The following is a 26,521-nucleotide window of genomic DNA, read 5'->3' on the forward strand; positions in this document are numbered from 1 at the left end:
CGTTCAACTAAGCATCTTATTAGTAGGTTAGATTTACCAAGCTGGCTACAACATGTAATAGCTTAGAACACTACAGCATCTAATCACAACCAAGGTTGCAAATCCGTTTAGCCTTCTGTGCATGAATTCTTCAAGCTTATTATATATACTACAGGTCTGAAGAACGTGATAACCCTTGACAGTCACACTGGATTCTATTAATACTTAACTTCCCATTTATATAGCCTTATTTGTTTTAAGTATCTATTCAACTTCTTTAAAATGTAATCATATTTTTTCCAGATAATTTAAAAGGAAAACAATGAGAAATGATCTTGCCCATCTCCTAGCATGTTGAATATTAATTTCACTGAAATGAATAATACTCATTTCAGTGAAACAACAAAGTACTTCAATCATCTGCATATATAATAAGAAAGAAAATGGAATACTTTCCATTTTTAAAGCTGGTAAGAAAATACAAATATATTAATTTGTTTTTATATAATTAAAAAAATTGACATCACTTACATGATACTGACTGAATGCAAATAAATGGAATAAGATACAGTCAGAAATACAAAAAGAAGGTAAATCTAAAAACGTTAAGTAACAACTACATGTTGGGTTTTTTGGTGTGCTTTGATAATGAACATTTGCTATTCTCATAACCTAAGTATAATATATATTTTTAAGAACAAAAAATTAAATGTTATGGCAAATAACAATGAATATAATCATTTCATGTTAAGGCTGTTGTGTGAATACAAAAAAAATCTGTTGTGCTGCTCTTAATATAGACTAAAAAATTTATGATTTGTCAATGTTTCTACCATATTATTCAAAAACATAAATGTATAATTCTTAGTATGTACTTAGAATTGCTCATGTTCACCCTATGTATAAATATCTCTCTAATCTCAAAAATCAAATAATTCCTCAGGAAATGGGAAAATATTCGAGAAGAAAGGCCTTATTTTCTGTGTAATTTGAATTTGACATATGGAGAAATTCATATACTTGGAAACACTATAGGTGATGAGTACACAACTGTGTGTTTTCATATACAGATGAAAGTAAAAGGAAATGTGTCATACCAAATTGAGTACAGAAATTGTGAGGGTAGGCTAATTAAATTCCACTTGGCATATGAGTGATAATGTTACTCACACTTGCTGCACCTAACCCAGAACTCCACTAGAAAAACAATGTTTGGCAAACTGAAGAGGTAAGCAGAAAGCTGTGTCACTTGACCTTGGCTCTCACTTGCAAAGGTTATATTTCAAAACAGAAGATGGGGTTAGAAAAGTAAATACAGCTGTGTTCCCCCCCGCCACCCCCAGTATGAGCCATTCTGAATGGCAGAAGGCTGAGTCCCTTCTTCGTGCACACTTAGAGCCCAAGTGTGCTGTTATTTCATTTCATAGGTAACTCAGGACAGTAGTTTTTTATCATGATAAAATATACAAAAATAAAATTTACCATCGTAACCACTTTTAAGAGTATAATTCAAGGCATAAGTAAATTCACAATGTTGTGCAACCATCAATACTACCCATCTCTAGAACTTTTTCATCATCCTAAACAGAAACTCTATACCCATTAAACAACTCCCCATCCCTCCTCTCCCCAAGCCCTGGGTGAACTTCTTGTAAATACTTTTTGTCTCTATCATTTGCCTATTATAGGCAACTTATATAAATGGAATGATACAATGTATATCCTTTTGCATCTGGTCATTTTACTTAACAAACCGTTTTTAAGATCCACATATGTTGTAGCATATATCAGAATTTCATTCCTTTTTAAGCCTGAATAATATTCCATTGTATGTATATACCACATTTTGTTTATCTATTCATCTATTGATGGACATTCGGTAGTTTCCATTTTTTGTCTAATGTAGGACAATATTTTTAAGTTTGTCCTTAAAACTCTCAACTTTTTCCAGTTGAGCGAAAAGTTGTGAAACAAGTATAACAGATTCATAAGGATTTGATGAATATAGGAATACAGAATATTTAAATAGATAGAAGACAAACAGCAAGGGCCTGAAGTGAGAGAAACACAAACTATGGTGCCTGCTTATTTTGAATTATAAATTTGTTTAGGTAGAATAAATCTGTATATTTTCATAATATACTCTTTGCTTGTCTTTAAAAATCATAATTAAAGTAAATCTTGTCAACCTAGTATTTTATAAATTAAAATCTGAGGATAATTGATACTATTTCAATCTTGTTTGAAACAGCTCCATAAACCCTAAGACCTTCCACACACACTGCAACTCTACACCACAATTCTTTTCTGTGGTTGTCATAAGGGTACAAGATGTCATTACCCACTCTTGGAGAAAGTCTACCCAATAAAATAGAATGAATAATACTATGAAGTGATTAAAACTGAGAAGCGACAATGGTGTCTAAGAAATCATGAGAAGAAAATATAAAGTTCACATAGCTTAATAAATTTCAAAAATTGAAATGCTTCAACAGAGTAACAAACCTTACATAAAGCAATCTGAAATTTCTTAAAGGAAAATACAGTGTAGTAAAAAAATACTTTCAGATCAATAACAGAAAAGCTGATTAATGTATAAACAATTCTTAAGGTCATCTTTTTCCAGGATTCCTAGAATTTTTGGGAAAAAGAAGGTAATTATCAGAATATACACTGTTACTTGCATATCAAGTTGAAAATTAATCTGCAAGACTTAATAGAAAGAGCACTAGACTCAAGTCTCAATGACCCCTGCCTCTACCTAAACTGTGTGACCTCAGGTGAATCATTTAACCTTTCTGGGTTTCAACTTACACCTCTGAAACATGAGATAATTGGACCAGATGATCCAGCTCTCAAATGCCATGATTCCAAGTAGACTTAGACCACAAATTTGCACTAGTTAAAATTCTTAATGAAACAGTACTTAAATCAATATAAATGGTAACAGTAGAAAGAAAGTAATGACTGAGAAGATATCCATAATTCAGAAAGGTATTCCAAAGGTTATTTAAAGGACTCATATTCACATTGCTCTTGATTATGGTAACAAACATAAACACTTAGGAGTCAAATAAGAAAAATATAGGTAGGTACCAATCTTCTCATAAGTATGGCCTAAAAATAATCTTTATAATTATTAAGAAGTCAAAGTACTTTCTTAGGCTAATGAGTTCACAGTAGAGACAAAATCCTATATATCTGTAATAAACAGATATAGAAAAATTATTATCATATGCCTTGAAATAAGGAAAACAATAAATTAGAATAAATTAAATTTATCCCAAATGCTAGTATGTCAAAAGACAATTTAGTTTGGAGGAGCTGAACTCTGGTAAAAGATCTAAAGAGCACTTTCAAGACTGCTGGCCTCAGTTTGCTAGGGGTATTTTCATTAGAAATATCGCGAGGAAATGCATGATTTAAAACTTTTTGTTTTATCCCCATTAACAGCAAGGTGATAGAGTAAAATTTTCCTGAGATTAGTAGCAGAATCTGGAGAGAGAAGAGTATTAAGAAAGAGGTACATGTATGAAAGAAAGCAATTAGCTAGAGGTGGAAATGACTCATTACAAGAAGTGAGAGTGTAAGCATAATCCATCTGCTAACAGTCAGAAATGGAAAATGGGATGTGATAGGGAAGAACCTCACATAGTTCCTTCCTGGCCACCATGTGAGTTTTCCATGGGTCAGACTGGCTTTTCTGATGGCCAAACTAGGGAACAGAAAAACTTAGAATGACTGAGAGGAAGAAGCAACATCACACAGCTCTCCAGGACCGAGATGATTATGTACTTCGCCAAAGTTTCTAGGTAGTCAACTATCAGAACCTGGTTCAGATTTTCCTTTAGTCTTCCAGAAATCATTGCTATGGTTTCAACTGCCAAAGTGACCTAAAAGTGAACACCTATAATTTCACAAAGTGTTTTTAAATGTATAGAAACTATGCTTACAGCCTAACAGAGCTTCTGTTTTCCCCTCCTCTGTCCTCTTTGCAGGTGAGTTGATAACAAGAATTCTCTGAAGAAACGAAATAATTTATGGTTCAGTCCTGAGGGTAAAAACAAAGGGTTTAAATATGAGCCCTGATACACACTAATAAATAAATAACATTAGTTTTACTGATTTCAGTTTCACTAACTTTACGTTGAGTCAGTCTTAAGCTTCTTATAGTGTGCCTATTTTTACTACCATAGTTATCAGTTCACACTGAATGAACACTTACTTGCCAGTCACTGTTTTAAGCTCTCTACCTGAGTCTAACTTAATTTTTCCTTTATGAGGTAGGTACTATTTTAATCTCCACTTAATAAGTGGGGAATACTGAAGTACAGAGAAGTTAAACAGTCTAATCTGGAGTCATAAGTAACCACTATTTATTTCATGCTGCTTCTCAAATCCATCAGAGTGTAAGGACATTTCACTTCATGCCTTTTAAAATGCAAAGCTATTGTTTCTAGAAACCAAAGATTATCTTCTCTTTCAGAAAGGGTTCTAGATTAGTCTAATGATCATACTTAAGTTTTCTCCCAAAACAAACAAACAAAGCAGATGGAATGTGAAGGATACCATTTTGGGGGTAAAAAACATTGGCTGTTGTATTATACGTCATTTTTATATCCAGCTGGATATGCTAATTCGATGTGGATCTTAGAAACTCTGAAATTACAGGCTGTTTAGACTATTTTAAAACCTAAAAGCACTGTTGTGATCCCTGAATAATACATTTTAAAAAAATAACTATTTACCTTAACCAAACATATTTCAGTTAAATTTAAGAACTTAAAGAAACAACACACTGTCCTTTGTTCATGAGGATGACTCTTCCCCAGAAAAGCCCTCTGTGGCCAATTGTCCAGTGACAGGGACAGACTGCATTCAACTGCCCACATTCTTTAGCCCATAGCACTTGGCAAGCAATGGCAAGAAGGTGCCAGATGGCTGGGACCTGGGCTGCAATCTGTTCTCAGGAAATGAAAATATACCTTTCCTTTAACAGGCTCAAACACATGATCTGGGCCCACTTAACATGATTCCTGAACCAATTATGCTAAGAGATTATATCAGAGGCTAGAAAAGAGAATGAGAACATTTCCGGGACTCAATATAGTTGTAAACTCCTGGGTGGACCCTTAAATGTGGAAAAAGGGAGAAGTACATCATCAGTATTTATGCCCAAAGAAGTACAAAAAAAGTGGTGCTTTCATGCTCAAAGAGTACAGCTGATTTTTTAAAGACCCATAAGTATATTTTATGTCCTATTTATTTCATTGCTTTGAACTAAAACCTAAAAAAACCTCATTAATGTGACAGTCCAAAATAGAATTTTCATGGTAGTTGCTTGAAAAATTATTGAAAATATCTGGGCTCGTCAATTATAAAAAGTAAAGCAACTCACAAGTTGAAAAATAATTTTAAAATTCTGAATAGACAATCAGTGAGAAGGAAACACAAAAACTATTCTCACTTACATAAAAATGTGCCAAATTAATGCTATTCCCTCAGTTTTTCGTTTTCCATCCAAGAGTTAATTTGTTTTTGAAAAGAGACCTGTATGGTCCATATATGTAAAAGTACATGCTTTTCTGTAGCATGAGCTTTGCATTGTTCCCTAGTATGGTTTACTTAAGTTTAGGGAAACTCAATTAATGTAATATATCACATCAATAGAATAAAAAATTAAAACCACACGATCACCTCATATGGTCAACTCAACAGGCTCAGAAAAAAATATGAAAAAATCAAATACCCTTTCAAAAAACAAAGAAGATACCCAATGGTATGGTTTGGTGGTATCTCCACTTAAATCTTGAATTGTAATCTTCATAATCCCTACATGTTGTGGGAGGAACCTGGTGGGAGGTAACTGAATCATGGTGGCAGTTTCTCCCATGATGTTCTAGTGACAGTGAGTGAGTTCTCACAAGATCTGATGGTTTTATAAGCATCTGGCATTTCCCCTACTGGTATTCATTCTCTCTCCTGCTGCCTTGTGAAGAAGTGCCTTCTACCATGATTCTAAGTTTCCTGAGGCCCTTTCAGCCATGCAGAAGTGTGAGTCAATTGAACCTCTTTTCTTTATTAATTACCTAGTCTTGGTTATTTCTGTATAACAATGTGAGACTAATACAATAAATTGGTATCGAGGTAGTAGGGAATAGCTTAAGATACCTGAGAATGTGGAATTGACTTTGGAATTGGGTAATGGGAAGAGGTTGGAACAGAATGGCGGACTCAGAGAAAGATGTGGAGCAGTTTGCAACTTCCTAGAGACTTGTTGAATGGCTTTGACCAAAATGCTGACAGCAATATGGACAATGAAGTCCAGGCTTAGGTGGTCCCAGGTGGAGATGAAAAACGTGATGGAAATGGAATAAAGGTCACTCCTGCTATGCTTTAGTAAAGAGACTGGCAGCATTTTGTCCCTGCCCTAGAGATCTGTGGAACTTTAAACTTGAGCGATGATTTAGGGTAGCTGACAGAAGAAATTGCTAAGCAGCAAAGCATTCTAGAGATGACAGAGTATAAAAGTTTGAAAAATATACATCCAGATGATATAGTAGAAAAGAAAAACTGATTTTCTGGAAAGAAATTTAAACCCTCTGCAGAAATTTGCCTAATGAGAAACCTAATGCAAATCACCAAGACAATAAGAAAAATGTCTCCAGAGCATGTGACAGCTTCACAGCAGCCCCTTCCAACACAGGCCTGGAGGCCTAGGAGAAAAAGATGGTTTCCTGGACCAGGTCTAGGCACCCCCATCATGCTGTGTGCAGCCTTGGGACTTGATGCCCTATATCCTAGCCACTTCAGCCATGGCTAAAAGGGCCCAAGGTACAGCCCAGGCTGTTGCTTCAGAATGCAAGCCCCAAGCCTTGGTATCTTCCATGTGATGTTGTTGTTGTGGGTGTGCAGAAGACAAGAATTGAGGTTTAGGAACCTTCGCCTAGATTTCAAAGGTTGTATGGAAACTCCTGGATGCCCAGACAGAAGTTTGCTGCAGGGGTGAAGCCTTCATGGAGAACCTCTGCTAGGGCAGTGCAGAAGGGAAACATGGGGATGGAGTCCCACCAGAGTCCACACTGGGGCGCTGTCTAGTGGAGCTGTGAGAAGGGCCACCATCCTCCAGATTCCAAAATGGTAGATTCACTGAAAGCCTGCACCATGGGCCTAGAAAAGCCACTGATACTAAATGCCAGCCTTGAAAGCAGCTGGGAGGGACTGTATCCTGCAAAGACACAGGGCAGAGCGGCCTTGGGAGCCCACCTCTTGCATCAACATTACCTGGATATGAGACATGGAGTCAAAGGAGAATATTTTGGAACTTTTAGGTTTAAATGATCACCCGATTGGATTTCAAACTTGCATGAGGCCTGTAGCCCCCTCTGTTTTGACCAATTTCTCACATGTGTGACAGGTATATTTACCCAATGCCTGTACCCACATTGCATCTAGGAAGCAATTAACTTGCTTTCAATTTTACAGGCTCATAGGCAGAGAGATATGCCTTGTTTTAGATTAGACGGTGGACTTGGATTTTTGGGTTAATGCTGAAATGAGTTAAGATTTTTGGGGGCTTTTGTGAAGGTATGATTGTGTTTTAAAATTTGAGGAAATGAGATCTGGGAGGAGCCAGGAACAGAATGGTATGGTTTGGCTCTGTGTCCCCACTCAAATCTCATCTTGAATTGTAATCTCCATAATCTCCTTGTGTTATGGGAGGGACCTGGTGGGAGGTAATGGAATCATAAGGGTGATTTCCCCCATGTTGTTCATGTGATAATGAATATTCATGAGATCTGATGGTTTTATAGGTGTCTGGCATTTCCCTTGCTGGTACTCATTCTCTCTCCTGCCACCTTGTGAAGAAATGTCTTTTGCCATGATTTTAAGTTTCCTGAGGCCTCTAAAGCTATGTGGAACTGTGAGTCAGTTAAACCTCTTTTCTTTATAAATTATCCAGTCTCAGGTATTTCATTATAGCAATGTGAGAATGGACTAAAACACTCAACAAAGTAAGAATAGAAGAAATCTTCTGGAACCTGATAAACTGTGTCTATAGAAAAACCAAAGCTGGCCAGGTGCAGTGGGCGATGCCTCTAATCCCAGCACTTCGGGAGGCCAAGGCGGGTGGATCATGAGGTCAGGAGTTCAAGACCAGCCAGAACAACATAGTGAAACCCTGTCTCTACTAAAAATACAAAAATTAGCCAGGCGTGTAATCCCAGCTACTCAGAAGCCTGAGGCAGGAGAATCTCTTGAACCTGGAAGATGGAGGATACAGTAAGCTGAGATCATGCCACTGCATTCCAGCCTGGGAAACAGAGTGAGAATGCAGAAAGAGAGAGAGAGAGAGAGAGAGAGAGAGAGAGAGAGAGAGAGAGAGAGAGAGAGAGCAAGAGCAAGAAAGAGACAGAAAGAGAAAGAAAGAGAAAGAAGGAAAGAAGGAAAGAAAGAAAGAAAGAAAGAAAGAAAGAAAGAAAGAAAGAAAGAAAGAAAGAAAGAAAGAAAAAGAAAGAAAAGAAAAGAAAACCAAACCAAAGCTAACAACATAATTAATGGCAAAGACTAGATGCTTTTCCCCTAAGATCAAGAACAAGACAAGGTATCCATTCTTGCTACTTCTATTCAACATTGTACCAGAGATTCTAGTCAGGGCAATTAGGTAAAATACTGATAATATAATAGTCATCTAAATTAGACAGGAAAAAGTAAAACTATCTCCTTGCACAAATAATATGATTTTCTATATAGAAAACTGTAGGGAAATCATTAAAATACTATTGGAACAAATACGTTCAGTAAGGTTGCAGAATACAAAATCAGTATACAAAAATCACTTGTATTTCTACAGACTTGGAATGAACAATCCAAATACGAAATTAAAATAATTTCATTTACAATAATATTAAAAATAATTAGGAATAAATTTAATGAAAGAAGTACAAAACTTATACTCTGAAAACTACAAAGGGTAATTGAAAAAAATTAAAGAGCACCTAAATAAAAGGAAAAAGAAACCGACACTCATGTATCAGAAGACAATATCATTAAGATAGCAATATTCCTCAAATTGACCTACACAATCAATGCAATCCCTGTCAGAATCCCAACTGATTTTTTTTGTGGAAAAGTGGATCCTAAAATTCGTATGCAATTGTCGGGAACCTAGAATTGCTAAAACAATTTTGAAAAAGAAGAACAAAGTTGGAGGACTCACTTTCTGATTTCAAAACATACTACAAAGCAATAGAAGTCATGAGACTGTGGTAGTGACATAAGGAGAGAGACATAGATCAATGAAACAGAAGAATGAAATGTCCTGTGTGATATTACGTCATATGTATATACTGGTTTTCATCCACAGTTTCTGACTCATAACTCCTGTGGCTTTTGTTACAATGCTGGAGTGCTTTAGGCCTCAGAAAACAGACTATCACTTTCTGACCTTCTCCTACCCTCCTTTCATGGGCCCAAGGTAAGACTCTATTCTGATTGTTGGGCCATAAGACCCCCATTCCAGAGAGGGTCTTGCCTCATACCCTGGAGGAAGAAATGCTGCATAGAGAGGCCAGAAGAATGTGAACAGACAGGCCTTGATGAGTTTCCCCACTCAGTCTATTAGTATCAGATCATATCCATTTTTTCCAGTTACATTTCTGCATAGTTGTCAATCATCTATCCAATGATGTCTGCATAAAAGCCTAGGAGGACAGTGTTCAGGGGGCCTCTACAGAGCTGAATATATGGAGGCTAACAGGAAGGAATCATTCACATGTTGGAAGGTTAGTGTATCCCAACTCCACAGAAACAGAGTTCCTGCACTCATGACCCTGCCAGAACTTACCCTGTATATCTCTTCATTTGGTTGCTTATTTGTATCCTTAAAATATCCTTTGTAATATATCAGTAAAGATGTTTCCCTCAGTTCTGTGAGCCACTCTAGCAAATTAGTAAAACCCGAAGAGGGGGTCATGGGAACCCCAACCTGAAGCTGGTCTGTCAGAAGTTCCAGGGTCCTGGACTTGTGACTGTTGTCTGAGATGTGGGGCAAGTTTGGGGACTGAGCCTTCACTCCTTGGTATCTGATCCTATCTCCAAAAAGATTAAGTAAAAATTGAATTGGAGGACACCCAGCTGGTGTCTTCTACAGAACTGATTGGCTGCTTGCTGGTAGGGTGATATCCCCACATATCTTGGGGTCACAGAAATCTTCTGTGTTGACTGCTGTTATGCTGGTGTGAGAGTAGAGGAAAAATGGTATGCATTTTTCCAAATATCCAGAAATAAACCTATGTATCTGTGGTCAACCAATTTTTGACAAGGGTGTCAAGACAATTCAATGGGGAAAGAATTAACAAATACTGCTGGGACAATTGTATAAGTCACAGCAAGATAATTAAATTGGACCTTTATCTCAAACCATAAACAAAAATTAACTCGAAATTGATCAAAACCCTATAAAAGCTAGCATATAAAACTCTTAGAAGAAAACACAAGGGTAAATCTTCAGGGCCTCACAGTTTGAAATGGATTCATACATATGACACTCATGGCAAATACACATATAGTTTAAATTAACTTATGTCAATTTCCTTTGTTGCCAAGAAATATGATATCGTGATGAGTAAAAGACTTTCAAGATAAAAGATAAGATTCTTTGGGAGGAAGTAGATGGAAATCTGAGTTCAAGGAGAAAAAGGAATGATGTCAAATATAAACTTCCATGCTTCAAAGGATACTATCAAAAAAATAAAATGGCAACCTAGAGAATAAGAGAACATATTTCAAAATCATATATTTGATAAAGGACTTGCATGTAGAATATATTTTTTAAAAACCTCAGCAACACAAAAGACAATGAATTAAAAAGAATAAACAAAGGATCTGAGTAGACATTTCTGCAAAGCAGATATACAGAAGTCCAATAAGCATATTACTAGCCACCAAGCAAATGCAAACCAAAACCCCAATGAACAAAATGTGGTATTGCCACACAATGGAATATTACACAGCAATGAGAAGGAATGGAGTACTACGTCAACATGGAAGACCCTTGAAAATGTTTCACTAAGTTGAAGAAGCCAGTCACCAAAGACCGCATATTATAGTATTCCATTTGTATGAACTATGCAGAATAGGTAAATCTATAAAAGACAGAACAGATTATTTGCAAAAATTTCACTTTTACTTCCAAAATATCAAAGCTACATGTTCAAGTAAAAAGATACATGCTGGTCATAAGTTAGCTTTTATATATCTTTGAACACTTAATTAGACTCATAAAAGAAGTATTTTCATTTTTCCCCAAATAATTTTGGATATCATAAATCCACATTTATTTTAAAATTTATTATAACCTATCAATCATATTTAGATGAACTTAAAAGAACAGTTGTAGATTCTACTATATAAGGTACTTAAAAATCACCTTTGTAAGACCCCTTTCCATCCTGTAATCATTAGTGGCCCAAATCCTTCACTTCATTTTATTGTTACCATTATACTAGTAATAATTATCCTCAGATATATGAATTAATTGAAAAAAATCAAGTTCTTCCATCATATTAAGATATACCTTTCTTAAAAAATTACCTTCATGTTTAATGGTTGTCAAAATTTGAAATTACTTATATTGTTTTGACTGAATATATATCAGAAATAATTAAAATAATAAGTCAGAAGAAATTTTGTAACGCTTGGCCTTATGGTCATGGTAAATATAGATATAGTTCCAATTAACTTATATAGATTTTCTTTGTTGCAAAGAAATATGATATCCCGATCAATAAAAGACTTTCAAAAGATAAAATTCTTTGGGGGAAAGTAGATGGAAATCTGAGTTCAAGGAGAAAAAGGAATGATGTAAAATTTCTGACAAAGAGCTTAGCTTGTTCATGTATTTTTTAAATGGATGATGTAATGTATCAAATTGCTATGGGACCTCAATTCCATTGGATATAGTATTAAATACATTTGAAAGAATGATGTAAGAGTTTCATATTTAAATATCAGTATTTATAATATGTAAAAAATTCTAATCTTTGCAACTATTAAAATTATAATGGAAAAGTTTTATAACAGCTTAAAAATGTCATGGGGGTACATTAGTTATTAAGACTTCTTTTAAGAATAATTGCTCCAGGATTTATATACAGAACTGTATCTTCACAATTATTAGCTATTGCCAACTTGTTCTCTAGAGTAGTTGTATAGACTTAAACTGGGCATGAAGGTTTTCCTTTTCTCTACACCATCAAAAATGAGTCTTTTCAGGCTTTTTAATATTTGCCAAACTGAATGTGCAAAGGCATCATATTATAATTTGCCTTTGCTCCCAGTTCTATCTAAAACTCCTTGCATCCCTCTGATCATATCTTCCTAACTCTTAAAATCTCAGCTTAAATACCACTGAGAGAGGCCTGTTCTCTCCACTCTATCTTAAAGTAGATGACGCTTCATCTTCATTGTCTACACTGCTCTCTATCTCACTCCATAGGTTATTTCATTTGTTCTGTTTACCACGGTCTGATGTACTTTTATCTGTTTACCTGTTTTTATTTTAGTTTAGTTTTTGGTCTGAATCTCCCGCTAAAAGATAAACTCCATGAGGCAGGGTCCCTCTGTTGTAATGTGTAGTACACGACAGAATACCTAGAACACAGTAGACACTCAATAAATACTGTTGAATGAATGACCATTGCTGGGTTGGGTCATGGAGTAGTGTCATCCTCTAACCTTCCTTCAAAATACCTCCCAGAATTCACTAGGCCACAGTATCTGGTCTTGCTCTTGGCTACACTCCTTAGCTTTACTCTAGGTAAACGTCTATGTGTATAAGCCTACAACTACTCTTATAGTGAACTGTGTTGAACTGTAGAACACAACATAAATATAGCAGTTAACGGCTCCCCCTTTGTGTGACCTTAGAAAAGCTACCTTATGTTTCTGTGCCTCAGTTACTTTTTATTCTCAAACACAAGGAAAGCAACTGTGGGAAGTGTTATAAGGAGGAGCAGCATGTAATGAAAAGAAATGGAATGGACAGTAAAATTGGGAATAAGTAAATCTATTTGTAAGATGTGAGAACTGAATGAGATAATGTTGGTAAAGATCCTCAATACAGAATGTGGAATGTAGTAAGTAATCAATAAATGTTAGTTACTATTACCTCACTCTCTATAAGGAAATTTGAACATGTCCATCAAGTCCATCACACTCAGCATTATCCCAAATTTCAACATAAGGGAAGTATTTCATTCTAATAAGAGCAAGTAATATAAAATCTAGTCATAACTTAAATAATAGGTAGACCAATAACACTTTAAGAATATGGCATACAGAGTTTTTCAAAGAACAAGATAAATTATATTACTATCTTTGCAAATTGAGAAAGTAGTTTAAATAAAGTTGGCAGTAAAACATGACAAAATTGCCAGCACATAGATAGCTTAAAAAAAAAATTTCCTTCTAAAACACTGATAATTGACCTAATAATCTTAAAAGCAGACTTGACTTTCAGGTTGTCTTTTCCTTTAAGTTTGATGACTAAATAATAATTACAATTTTTATAATGATTTACTGGTTTTCAAACCCCTGTGTCACCGTCAGGCAAGATTTCATAAATTTCTCCTTTCCCCTTCCTTTAACAATGCTCAGAAAAATAACTTTTTCAAACAAACATTTCAATAATAGTAAGCTTGATTTGGTATATCCTATACTGTCATTTTTGAGAACACACTAAATGTTATTTAACTCTACCATCGTTGGTGGAAGTACTATCTTTGGTATTGAGTATAATTTTAACCAAACTGTGAACACTTTAGACACCAGAACAACTGTTAATATAGGACCTGAAGACTTCCTGCAGGAAACCAACCAACACTTGTGTAACTTCAACTCAATTACCAATTTCACAGCAATGTATTAAAAATTGCTAAAATACGTTTTCTTTTTGAAATCATTACTCATGTGTCATTCAGCAAGCTGAAACACAGATTGGCCATAATGTATATCTTGATACATTTAGTAGCATAACAGATTCTGTTAAAATCAGTTATTTTGGGGGAAAATGACAGATTATCAAATTGAAATAGGCTATACTTTAGTCAATTAATAATGTTAACAATTGTTAAAAAAAATCCTATGCCACATAATATATCATTAGTTCAAAGGAGCTTCTACAGGTATCTTTCAACAATTCATTTATTTAATAAGTTAAAAAATTTCTCATGGGCTTAATTCATATTGGTTTGATACATCAAAAGATGACTGTTGACTAAAAATATCTTAAGAATTTTGTAGCTGCATGTGAAAAAAAATGGCTTTAAGAAATTTGGCCAAATGGGTATAAATAATGGTTTTAGTTTTTACAGTTAAAAAATGTGCATCCTGGCTGGGTGCGGTGGCTATAACGCCTGTAATCCCAGCATTTTGACAGGCTAAGGCAGAAGAATTGCTTTGAGCCAGGAGTTGAAAACCAGCCTGGGCAACATAGCAAGACTTCATTTAGATTTGAGTCCCTATAATGTGCCTGGCACCAAACAGAGTGGGGAAGAGTCATGATGCTGCCTTGATAAGAATTATAGTCCAGTGTGGAATTTTGAAAAAACACAAGGAAAACAACTGTGGGAAGTGTTATAAGGAGGGGCAGCATGGAATGAAATGAAATGGATGGGCAGTAGGGATGAAGAGGGAAAAAGACAACTAATTTTGACTGCATATTCAGAGAAACACTCACTGGGGAGGTGAAGTTTCAACTGAAATCTGGAGGGAAGGAGACAATGTCATGAAGAATAGGACCTGAAGCTAATTCAGGCAACCAGGGTAACTGAACATGTGGCCTCTCCAATGAAAGAGTGATGACAATAGTCATTCCTATCTCACAGAAATCCAGTGAGAGCATGCATATATATATATGTATATATATGCATGCTCTGTAAACTGTGAAGCATCAGCTAGGGTGAAACCCATCTTGGTTTGCTCAGAACTAAACTGCTTGCTTCCTGGAATACAGAACTTGAAGTACTAAAACTGGACAGTCCCAGGAAAATCAGGCTCATAGGCCACCCTAAGCTGTATCACCTTAAAACCATTATAATGATCAAATATATTTTAAAAATAGAATGAAAAGTCTTTTAAATAAACGTATGACTCAATTTCCATACTACCATGTTAAAATATTTGAAATTTTAGAATAATTATTATTGAAAAACATTCATTTTAAAAATCTAACTCTCAATACACCAAGTTTTAAAATCCAATTCAATGTTATGATAGCAGTATTTAGAATAGTCATCAAAGCATATCAAAATTTTACCATGATTTTGAAAATCCAATTTAAAAATATGACTACCCAGCTGAGCTTTTTAGGATAGTCTCATCTGTTCACATTTTATTCTACACATGTGATATTTTATGAACATCACATTTGTAAAGAAAGTATCTCCAGCTATTAGTGTTATATGAATTGTAATATCTCTTGCAGGTAATAATTATTATGGAAAATAAGTTGTCACTATAACCAGATTGAACCAAGAATTCTTAGTTCAATGGTGGAGGATTTCCAGGGAACAGGAGAAAACCAAATATATTTTAAAGAAAAGAATAAATGTTTGATCTTAACTTTTTCTTTGTACTAAAATAAGAGATACTAAGAGATAGTATGGAATATCAAGCTATATATTCCTTACACATGTGTCATTTAAATCTGCACAACTACCCCACAGATAAATAGTATTACCCCTAATTTACAGACAGGAAAGTGAGACACAGCTGCGCTAAATAAATGGCCCAAGGTCACAGTTCATATATCACAGAGCACTACTCTACACTGTTCTTAAGAATGGAATTCTGGATTACTTTACTATGCATGAGTAAACCTCTCAGTCAAATATAGACTGTTCTCACAATACTAGCAAAGGGAGTGTTAAAGCTTAGCAAGAGAAAATAACTAGTTGCCTAGAATCAACAATTTACCAAGGAAGTACATAGCCTGCAGGCCTTATTCTTACTGGCATCATTTCACAGTTATATGCTAACATGATAGCTGTTACTGGAACATACCCAATAAAAATTTGTAATTTATGATATATTTGTATTACAAGTGTGCAAGGAAATTTGAAAACTCTACTACAGTATTAACTAGATCTATTTTAAAAATATTTCTGCTGCCATAACGGTTCTGTATGTAAGGTTTTCATAGGGAAAACTATCTCCATTTTAAGAAGAGCTAATAACTGAAATTTCAAATTTATGAAATAAACTAAAAGGAACATTTACCTCCCATATAAAGAGACTCTTTGCTTTAAAGAGTTCAGTGAAAAATTCTGAAGAACAGACCTTTCCTCTTAAAATAAAAGTGCCAGAGTCACAGAAAGCTACTTTCACTGAAAAGGGCATTGGTCTTATAATTTAAAAGAAATTTCTGGTTTCAAGCTTTACAACTCTACTAAAATGCTATGTGACCTAAAACAAGTTACTTAAATTCTCTAAATTCTATGAGGTTTCCTTAACTCTAAAATGACAGGCTTAGATGATATCTTTATCTCTACAGAACAGCTCTGTTAAATAGAAATTAATAAGGTCTACATACGTAACCTTATGTACGTATGTACATTTAACATTTCCCAGTAGCCACAGTAAAAAAGGAAAAGGAAACAGCTAAAATTAATTTTAACAATAGATTCTGTTTAACCCAATATATCTAAAATGTCAGTTCAAAAATAATCAATATAAAAATTATTAATGAAAATTTTAAATTCCTTTTATCACACTAAGTCTTTGAAATTCAGCATATATTTTATACTTACAGCATGCTTCCATTCAGACTACACACATTACAAGTGTGCAATAGCCACATTTGACTGTGGCTACCATATCAGGCAGTGCAGCCCTAGAAGTCTATCATGTAATAATTTGTGTAACATTTTTCAGGACTATTCTATTATTAAAACTAAGGCACACTAGCAGAAATTAGGCTTAAAGCAACTGTCTACACACGGTGGATAACAGCAGTGCTGTGAATGTGCCTAACTACTGAAGCCTGAAATTCCACTTTGGGTGGGGATTCCTTTGTACTAAACAGAAATTACCCATGTTTTACTGTTTTAAAGTATAAATTGTAAAAAGATGAGTTCTTAATGCAAACTAAAAATCTTTTTAGAAGCATAAAGGCTGTAAATAGTAAATTAAGTAAAATATATATATCATATATATTTATAAATATAGATATAACGTATATGTATTTTTAAGATGGAATCTTGCTCTGTTGCACAGGCTGGAGTTCAATGGTGTGATCTTGGCTCACTGCAACCTCCGCCTCCTGGTTTCAAGTGATTCTCCTGCCTCAGCCTCCTGAGTAAATGGGATTATAGGCTCATGCCACCATGCCTGGCTAATTTTTGTATTTTTAGTAGAGACAGGGTTTTACCATGTTGGTCAGGCTGGTCTTGAACTCCTGACCTCATGATCTGCCTGCTTCGGCCTCCCAAAGTGGTGGGATTACAGGCATGAGCCACTGCACCCAGGGTCCCTAATATTTTATATGAATGTGTTTAACGTATTAGTTGGGTCACTAGCAACTTACATGGCATTGGAGGGTAGGGATGAGAAATCGGTGGATGGTAGACACCTAAGAAAAAATGTATATACTTAATGAATCAGCCTTGTGTTCTTAAAATCTAACTTTTTTTATTCATACAGTCTCACTTTGAACTAAAATGGAAAATAGGTAAGAAAAAAGAATCCAGATAATCCTGTGTTAGGTGAAGTCATACCAAAAAGGCTATCATTTTGACCTTAATGTCAATGAATGCCAACTGCAACACGGTGATGTTGGGGAAGATACTACTAACACCAGTCAATACTATAAAATGCACTTGGGCTCCTTTAAGAGGCCATACTGACAATACAAACTAAAAGTTAATAGCAGAGGCATAGTGAGATAGGACACTTTAAAACAACCAGGACCTATGCAATCGACAGTATTCAAACATTTAGCTGCACCTTGAAAGGAGAAATGGTAAGTCTGAAGCATACAGCCTGCTGAAAGCAAAAAGAAAAAAATCCTAGACTATGTCAAAATTCGTGTTCTCATGTCAACCAGTTTCCACTCTGAGATTCAGATTAAGGTTCTGCAATAATCACATGTGCAAGTGACCACATACTGGACATGTGGGAAATGCTGTGCAAGCCTCTTATTAAGAGAAAGAAGAAGACAGGACCAGAATGGTCCTGAAAATAATTTTGGCCATTCATTTTTATTTAGTCAGGTAGAAGGTGGCTATAAATTAAAGATAAGTATTCAGGTGTTACGTAAAAGCATTCATTCATTCCCACTGGCCAGCCAGAAAGGAACACTTTGTTAAAACCAAGAATTAGTATTTCACTCAGTTTACTCTTACAAGCAAATCTCAATTTTAAATATAAAGCTTGGTAGGGGAGGGTACAGGGGCCAGGGGTGGGGGTTCCCTGTTAGTTTTTGCAATTATGGGGAGGAATGGTTTGAGGGGATTACAGAATTGACATTACTGGGCCTGGAGCATGTTAGCTGTTCTGTCAGTTTGGTAAATTGTGGAAGTATAATTTTTCCTTGATGGAAAAGATTTTATCTAAGAATCACAAAGTGGTAAGGAATCCTCACTGCAGAAAACACAGCAACCTTTTCATTACATCTCTTTTTATGACTCTTACATTTATTTCCAGTCTACAGTCTACTACATCCATATTCATGAACAAGTTTGAACTCTATCCAAATATACAGCACAATAAAATGTTAGATAATAATAAATAGCACAACTATAGGTAGCATACTTCATCTCCCTTCATATATATTGTGTGTGTTAGAATAGGATTATTATTGCCAATCCACTCAGAGACTAGTTCAAATAAACAGGGAGGTATATAAAGCTCTCTAAGCAATCAGAAGAACAGTACTCTAAGTTCTAACAATCTTTCACTTTAAATCAGATTTACTATCCTTCATAGGAGAATCTACCAGTCTTTAGTAATCATTTTAGTTCTAGAACCACCCAATGAGCAACTGATTCAGCCAAGAAAGAGGTTCAAGTTGGCAACGAATCTCAGAATAGGCAAGGGTGGGCCCTGATAGGGACACCTGCAGCCTAAAGCAACTGACCTTTCACAAACTTTGTAGTCAAATGCTTAACTTTAAAAATCAGTGAGCTTAGGCCAGGCGCTGTGGCTCAGGCCCGTAATCCCAGCACTTTGAGAGGCCAAGGCGGGCGGATCACGAGGTCAAGAAATCAAGACCACCCTGGCCAACATGGTGAAACCCCATCTCTACTAAAAATACAAAAAATTAGCTGGGTGTGGTGGTGTGCGCCTGTAGTCCCAGCTATTCGGGAGGCTGAGGCAGGAGAATTGCTTGAACCCGAAAGGTGGAGGTTGCAGCGAGCCGAGGTTGCCCCACTACACTCCAGCCTGGTGCCTGGTGATGGAGTGAGACTCTGTCTCCAAAAAAAAAAAAAAAAAAAAAATCAGTGAGCTTAAAGTGGCATCTTGTGCTTTTCTTTCTTAAAGTGGCAGGGAGACTTTACTTAGTTTCTGCAAAATCAACTCACTAACTAGATTCTTAAATTTTTATGTCCAGAAAAATCCCTTTGAACGACTGGGAATACTGGATGAGCCATCTCAAACAGAAGCACATTACTTAAGAAATGGCAAGAGTATCCACTTGGCCCACAGCATCCTCCTTCACAGTCACAGGACAGACTCTACTGGGTTTTTGTAACTACCTTTGTCCCCTATAGACTGAGAGGTCTGGGAGGGCATGGAGATTGCCTACTTTTTTAACAATAACTGTATTTTTTCTTCATCCCTGAGTACCATGGCTGGCATATCACAGGTTCTTAGTAAATATTTATTAAAAGGGGAGGAAAAGAATTTTCTCAGGATAGGCTAAGAGAAACAAAAATGGATCACCAGTAACCAAGATTCTGAAGAACACATATTGAATAAGGGATGTAGTCTTTATTTTTCCCCTAGGATAATAAGAGCTTTCTTCAGATAATAAGCTTTCTTCTCAGTGAAATCACCATACAATATTAGTTTTAAAAAAGGCAACTTAATTTTCCTTGCCACATTTTACTCAATACCATTAGGGAACTGCCCACAGGTTATCAGAAAACATAGTACTATTTCTTTTTTAGACCTTAATAAATCATTCTAAAATTTGATGGATCACATTCACAAGTTGGAAATAAAACTAAGACCTCGTGTCATACTGGCAGTGCCAAATCAGGTTTTAAAGCTCTCTAGATCTGGGTTGTGCTTATCAAAATAAGGTCCACTTTTTGGATTAGAAACACAATAACAAAAAATAAACGATGATAAAAACCATTATGCGTAGAAATTTCTCATTTGCAAAGAATTTCCACAATCATTGGCTTTTATACCACCCCTGTGCAGAAGGCAGAGAGAGTTATCTTCATTTTTCAGAGGAATTACTGGGGCTGACAGAACTAAGCCACTCAGTGTCACACAATTAGTAAATGAATAGTTGGGAATTTCAAGCTTGAAATGAGGACAAAGATATTGCTGAAAGTATCAAAAATGATTTGTTTATAAAACATAAACTTAGTTTACTGTTATTGCTTACCTAACATACCCAACAGAGACGCTGTCCAGAAATTACATTGTTTACTGTCTGGTGTCATTGTCCAGTATTGTCATCATTATTTTTGTTTCATACAGGGCCATGGAGAAAAGTAAATGGCATACCATATTAGATGATAGGCTTTTAAACTAGATCTTTTATTCATTTATAATACAAGATGACATAAATTATTATGGAGAGCAAAGACAATCAGAATAAAACATAGGAGGTATATGTTTATAGTAAGCTAAAATCTGGTTGGATATAAAGAGAGAGATGTATCTCATTATTCTTCAAATTAGAATAGAACTATTCTGGAATGTTCCAGATGGAAAATATTTTCCAATTCTTTCTTTGATATTGTATTTTCTAAGCTTCTTGCATGCTAGCTTTCCTAGTGATCCAGTGAATGTATATTAAAATATATTTTTGTACACAATAGTACAAAATATGATCATTTATGAGCCAGGTGTGGTGGTTCATGCCTGTAATCCTAGCATGTTGGGAGGCCGTGGTGGGAGATCACTTGAACCCAAGAGTTCAAGACCTGCCTGAGCAATATAAAGAGAACCCATCTTTACAAAAAAAAAATACAAAAATTAGCTGAGTGTGGTGGTGCATGACTGTGGTCCCAGCTTACTTGGGAGGCTGAGGTAGGAGGATCCCTTGAGCCTGAGAGGTCAAGGCTGCAGTGAGCCATGATTGTGCCATTGCACTCCAGCCTTGGCGAGAGAGCAAGACCCTGCCTCAAAAAAAAAAAAAAGATCATTTGTTACACACTGACAGTTTGTATGTATAATTCCTTGCATTCTTTAGTGGAACTATATCTTCAGGAGTCACTAAAGTACCCACAAGTATATATTAGCTTTAAATAGTATTGTTTACCCTGACTAATGTCACTCCTTCTTTTGCAGGGAAGGAAGGAAGAGTGTGTAAATGCACACAAAGTAATTTGGGAATGTAAAATAAAATATTAGAATGTTACATGTTTAATCTCTGTCTCCTCTTCCCAATCCCAACCCTGGCACAGGGACAGTGAAATATAACTAAAAGGCTCTAAGGTTCCTATTAGTGGGAAAATAGCAATGAGCTGTCTTAGCCTTTAGGTTTTGACAAAAGAAAAGAAAGTACCCAGCTCCTAACCTGCTAGCTTCTGACATCTGCAGACTGCTAAGCCAGGTTATGATGGGGTGCAACTCCTCCCAGCTTCACAACAACTGTGCCAGCTCAATTCAGAATACTGCCAACTTCTAGATTTTTTGCCAAACTTTATTAGGAACTTTCCTTGATGATCATCTAAACTAGTGCTGTGCTTTTAATCTTCTGTAAAGAACCTTTGATAAAACATCTGGACACTTTCCCCAGGATAATGTTGCTGTTGTTGCCACTGTCAATAATAATTATAATGACAATAACAAAAATAAAAAGAGCTACCATTGACTGAGTGCACACTGTATACAATAAATCGTGCTATGCACCTTTCAAGTAGTCAGGGATCCTCTGAATCATTCCTAGTTCCTCCTATATTCTCCCAGTCTACAACAGTTCTTTCTACTGCTTCTTTTATAATAAATTGGCTTGGCAATGCCAACATCCATGTAGACCTGTGGTGTCTCAGGTCTACATGAACCTAAATGCACACTATAATCACACAGGGAGTTCTTTAAAAATATAAATTCCTCAGAAACCACACCCAGAAATCCTGATTTAATTGATCTGGGGTGGGGCCTGGGCATCAATATTCTGTGAAAGTCCCTCAGATTATTCTGATGTGCAGTCACGGTTGAAGACCACGAGAATATACAACCCATCCAATGCTCCATCCTCTCAGTTTCATGTACTCCAAAATCCTTTTCTATCGACAGAACTGGGTATTCCCATGATCATCTTAGACACTAACACTAATAACTACACTAATTCCAGAACTCTATTTACCTAACAATCTACCTCACATACTCTGGAAGCTACACTCTGGCAATTCTGTGACCTGCCCTGCTCCCCAAAAAGAGGGGGTGCATTTCTGCATTGTCCAGGACACCACCATGTCTATTCTTTCTTTATCCAGCTTGAATTCTGTTTCTAACTGTAATTATCTCATTGTATATACTCCAATTCCATTGCCCTGTTTGTTCCTACCATGTTTTCAGCTAGCAAAACCTCAGCCTCAGTTAAACCCAATTTTCTGCCAACTGCAAACCTGCATGCACTTGAGCAGCTGGATATGAGTTGGAAGAAAGAACAGGGTCATGATGACTAGTTTCATTTTAAATTTATGGTCATAAATCTCTAGATGTGATCTTCATCTTCACACAAACAAATCTATCAACCTACGTGCAATTATACCATATATTCTTCCCCAATTCCTATTAAAACTGACCCTAAGGCTAAACCACTCATATGTAGATTGCATTGCTTCTCAAGAACTTTGTTCTTAAAACTACCTTCACTTCTTCCTTATTATGACTTTTCCCCCATCTCCTGGATTCCTATTAGCGTTCAAACATGTTATTTTAAGTCCTATTTATAAAGAAATCCTTTACCCATTTATCCCTCCAACCTACTGCTCTATTGCTCTGCTCTCTTGCACAGCAAGAGTAAAAAGGCTCAAAAAAAGTGTCCATCTGGCCAGGTGTGGTGGCTGAGGCAAGAGACTGGCTTGAGCCCAGGAGTTCAAGATCAGCCAGGGCAACATAGGGAGACCCTGTCTCTACAAGTAACCTTTAAAAAAATTAGCCTCGCATGATGGCATGTGTCTGTGGTCCCAGCCACGGGGGAGGCTGAGGCAGGAAGATTGGCAGAGTCCAGGAGGTTGAGGCAGCAGTGAGCCATGATCATCATGCCACTGTCTTCCAGACTGGGTGATGACAGAGCAAGACCCAGTCTCAGAAAACAAAACAAGTGTCCACCCTTGTTGTTTCCATACTTCCTTACGCAATCCCCACTGTCTAATTTATTTCACTTACTAATCAATGAGGAGATAATATAATATGTGTAAGGCATAAAGATTAAAATACAACAATCAGCTGTGTTTCGCCACCCAGTTTAAAGAATAGAATATTACCAGGAACTCTGGAGTTTACTCTCATTCCCATCTACTCCTTTTCCTCCCATACTAGAAAGTAAAGGCTATTCTAAATTTTTTCTCTGTTCTTGCTTTGCTCTTCTTTATAGCTACATGACAAATATATAGATCGATATATCTATATATCTCTCTCTAAATTATGTATTGGGTAGCTTTGCATGTTTTGAATTTTATAATTGTATTTAATCTTCTGTGGTTTGCTTTAATCTCTTAAAACTATCTTAAGATTCATCCATACTGCCATGTGAAGCAGTTTTAAATCCATTTTCATATCCTTAGAGTATTCCATTTGTGAATAAACATTATTTATTTTTCATTCTGTGGACAATGAATATTTGTGTTGTTTCCAGTTCCTACTACCATGAATAGCACTATGATCATTCTTGTATGCCTATTAGAGTACAAGAGTTCATCTAGAGCATATGACCAGGAGTGGACTTGCTGGATCACAGAGGAACAACATATTTAATGAAGAAATGCCAAATTATTGTTAAAAGTGGTTTTATTAATTTTATTAGTTGACTGGATAATGTTGATTCTAGATAATAATCTTAACATTTATTGATATTTGCTCTATGGTCCTGTATGCTTTTTATTTTCATAAATTTTCCATGCCTCCTTGAGAAGAATGTCTCTTCTATACATGCATGGTCAATATCAACCTTATTAACTTTGTTGCTAAAATCATTTATTCCCTCACTAATTTTTATTCTCTACTTCAGAAGTCAACAAACTATACCCTGTGGGCTAAATCTGTTTAGCCTACTGTTTTATGGCCCAATGAGCTAAGTATGGTGCAAAGAGAAATATATAAAACAGACTACATATGTCCCGCAAAGCCTAAAATATTTATCTGGCTTTTCTTTCAGAAAATGTTTGCCAATCCATGGTCTAGTCAATAAATCAATTATTAAAGAAAGCAGATTTCAATCTCCAACTCTGATGACAAATTTTTGTTTTTATCCTTGTGTTTCTGTCCATTTTTTATATTATATGATTTTAGTCTGTTATTATGGGCATACAACATTAGAACTGTCATATTTTCCTGGTGAAATGAATCTTTTACCATTATCTGGTGACCCTCTATCTCTGGTCACATCTTTTGCCTTAAAGTCCATTCCACCTATATTTGTAGTTATATCACCCTGTTTTTCAAAACCTTGATGTACCCTTATGTACGAGTTTCACATAAACCACAGTACTGTATTTAGATTTTTTAAAGCTAGCCTATCTTTCTAATTTAATCTAATAAACTGTGCTTTTTAACAGGAGGATTTAATTTATGTATATTATAGTGACTAATATGTTCACATTTGTTCTATCATCTTGTTATGCTTTGTCTCCCTTTCTTTTTCTGCTTTTTCTTAACTTTGTTTGAGTTGACTGTTTTTCTTTGTTTTTAAATCTCCACTAGTTTTACTATGTCCTTTCTTTAGTAAGTACCCTAGAAATGTTAACATGCATAGTCAGTGTTTTTGTTTGTCTGTTTGTTTTTACCAATTTCCTACATAAAGCAAGGACTTTAGAATGCTTTAACTCCAACCACTTCTCTCTCAAGTTGTTTGCTATAAGCCATTACATAATTGTTTCACCACTCAATTTTAGTTTAGATTTATTATCATATGAACCACTTTCTTAATTCATTACCTCTTGTAGGTCAGGGCCTTCCATCAGGTATCATTTTCCTTCTGCCTGAAGTGAATCTTTTAGAATTTCCTTTAGACAGAGTCTCTTGCTGCATATTCCCTTAGGTTTTATATATTTGAAAAAAATTATATTGCCTTTAATCTTCAAATTTTTGCTAAATATGGAGTTCTAGCTTGAGTTTTATTTTCTCACCACTTTGAAAATATTACTTGACTGTCTTCTGGGTCTACTGTTATTACTGACAAATCGGCTTTAGGTCTTTTAATTCCTTTAAGGCAGTCTTTTAACACCGTTTGTCTTTGGTGTTATATTGATTCACTATTATATGTCTAATGGGAATTTCTTTCATGTATTCTTCTTTGTATTTTGGGGGCTTTCTAAATCTGAAGACTGATTATTTTTTTAACTAGTTTTGGAAAGTTCTTAGCCCCCATCTTTTCAAATATTGTCCCTGCCTCATTCTTTGACTTTATCTCCTCTGCTTCATGGACTCCATTACGATGGATGTTAAGCACACCTCTTCATTATATCCTTCATGCTATTATATAAATTTCTTTCTCTCTGTTACATTCTGAGTAATCCTTCAGATCTGTTTTCTAGCCTATAAAATCTCTCTTTACTTATGTCTAATATACTCTTTAAACTATGCACTGAATAATTGTTAATTTCTAATATTCCATTTTTTCCAAATATGCTTAATTTTTAAGTCTCATAATTGTTATAATATTTTAAGTTTGCCTTTTTTTTTAATTTAGTAAACATACTTATTTTATATTATATGGGATATACCGATATCTGAGACCTTTGCAGATCTGACTCCGCAGTCTGTTTTTACTAACTCCCACTCAGCCTTGAGACCCACTATCTTGATATAGAGTAAATTTCTAAATTTCAAAGGGATAAAAAATAAATTATAGCATAAAACAGAAAAGATAAAAAAACATATTCCTCACTCATGAAGAAAAATCAGGTTGGCCAGGAAACCATGGAGTGATCATTTTGAGCAAACCAAATACTGCAATGTAAGACTTTTATAGCCAGTAAAATTATTGGTCCTTTGTAAAGATGAAAGAATACCATTTTTAAATATTCAAGAGCTTAAAATATACTCAGGACTTTTTTTTTTGAGATGAAGTTTTGCTCTTGTTACCCAGGCTGGAGTGCAATGGCCCAATCTCAGCTCACTGCAACTTCTG

The 26,521-nt window shown here is 35.5% G+C and overlaps 1 protein-coding gene across 7 annotated transcripts in view; it reads right to left on the reverse strand.

The window, feature by feature from the left end:
* UMAD1 (UBAP1-MVB12-associated (UMA) domain containing 1) overlaps positions 1–26,521 on the reverse strand; it is a 272,067-nt gene that overhangs the window by 32,999 nt on the left and 212,547 nt on the right. The window contains exon 6 of one of the 7 annotated variants that reach the window (XM_054237273.2): positions 21,057–21,338. The exons of the other annotated variants lie outside the window; for them this stretch is intronic. Coding sequence (XP_054093248.2) covers positions 21,174–21,338 — 165 coding nt within the window. The 3' untranslated portion in view covers positions 21,057–21,173. Of the gene's footprint in view, positions 1–21,056; positions 21,339–26,521 lie in introns of those variants that run through there. 7 annotated transcript variants of the gene reach the window in all.

Source organism: Callithrix jacchus, chromosome 11, assembly GCF_049354715.1.
Source record: "Callithrix jacchus isolate 240 chromosome 11, calJac240_pri, whole genome shotgun sequence".
In the NCBI taxonomy this organism is placed as follows: Eukaryota; Metazoa; Chordata; class Mammalia; order Primates; family Cebidae; genus Callithrix; species Callithrix jacchus.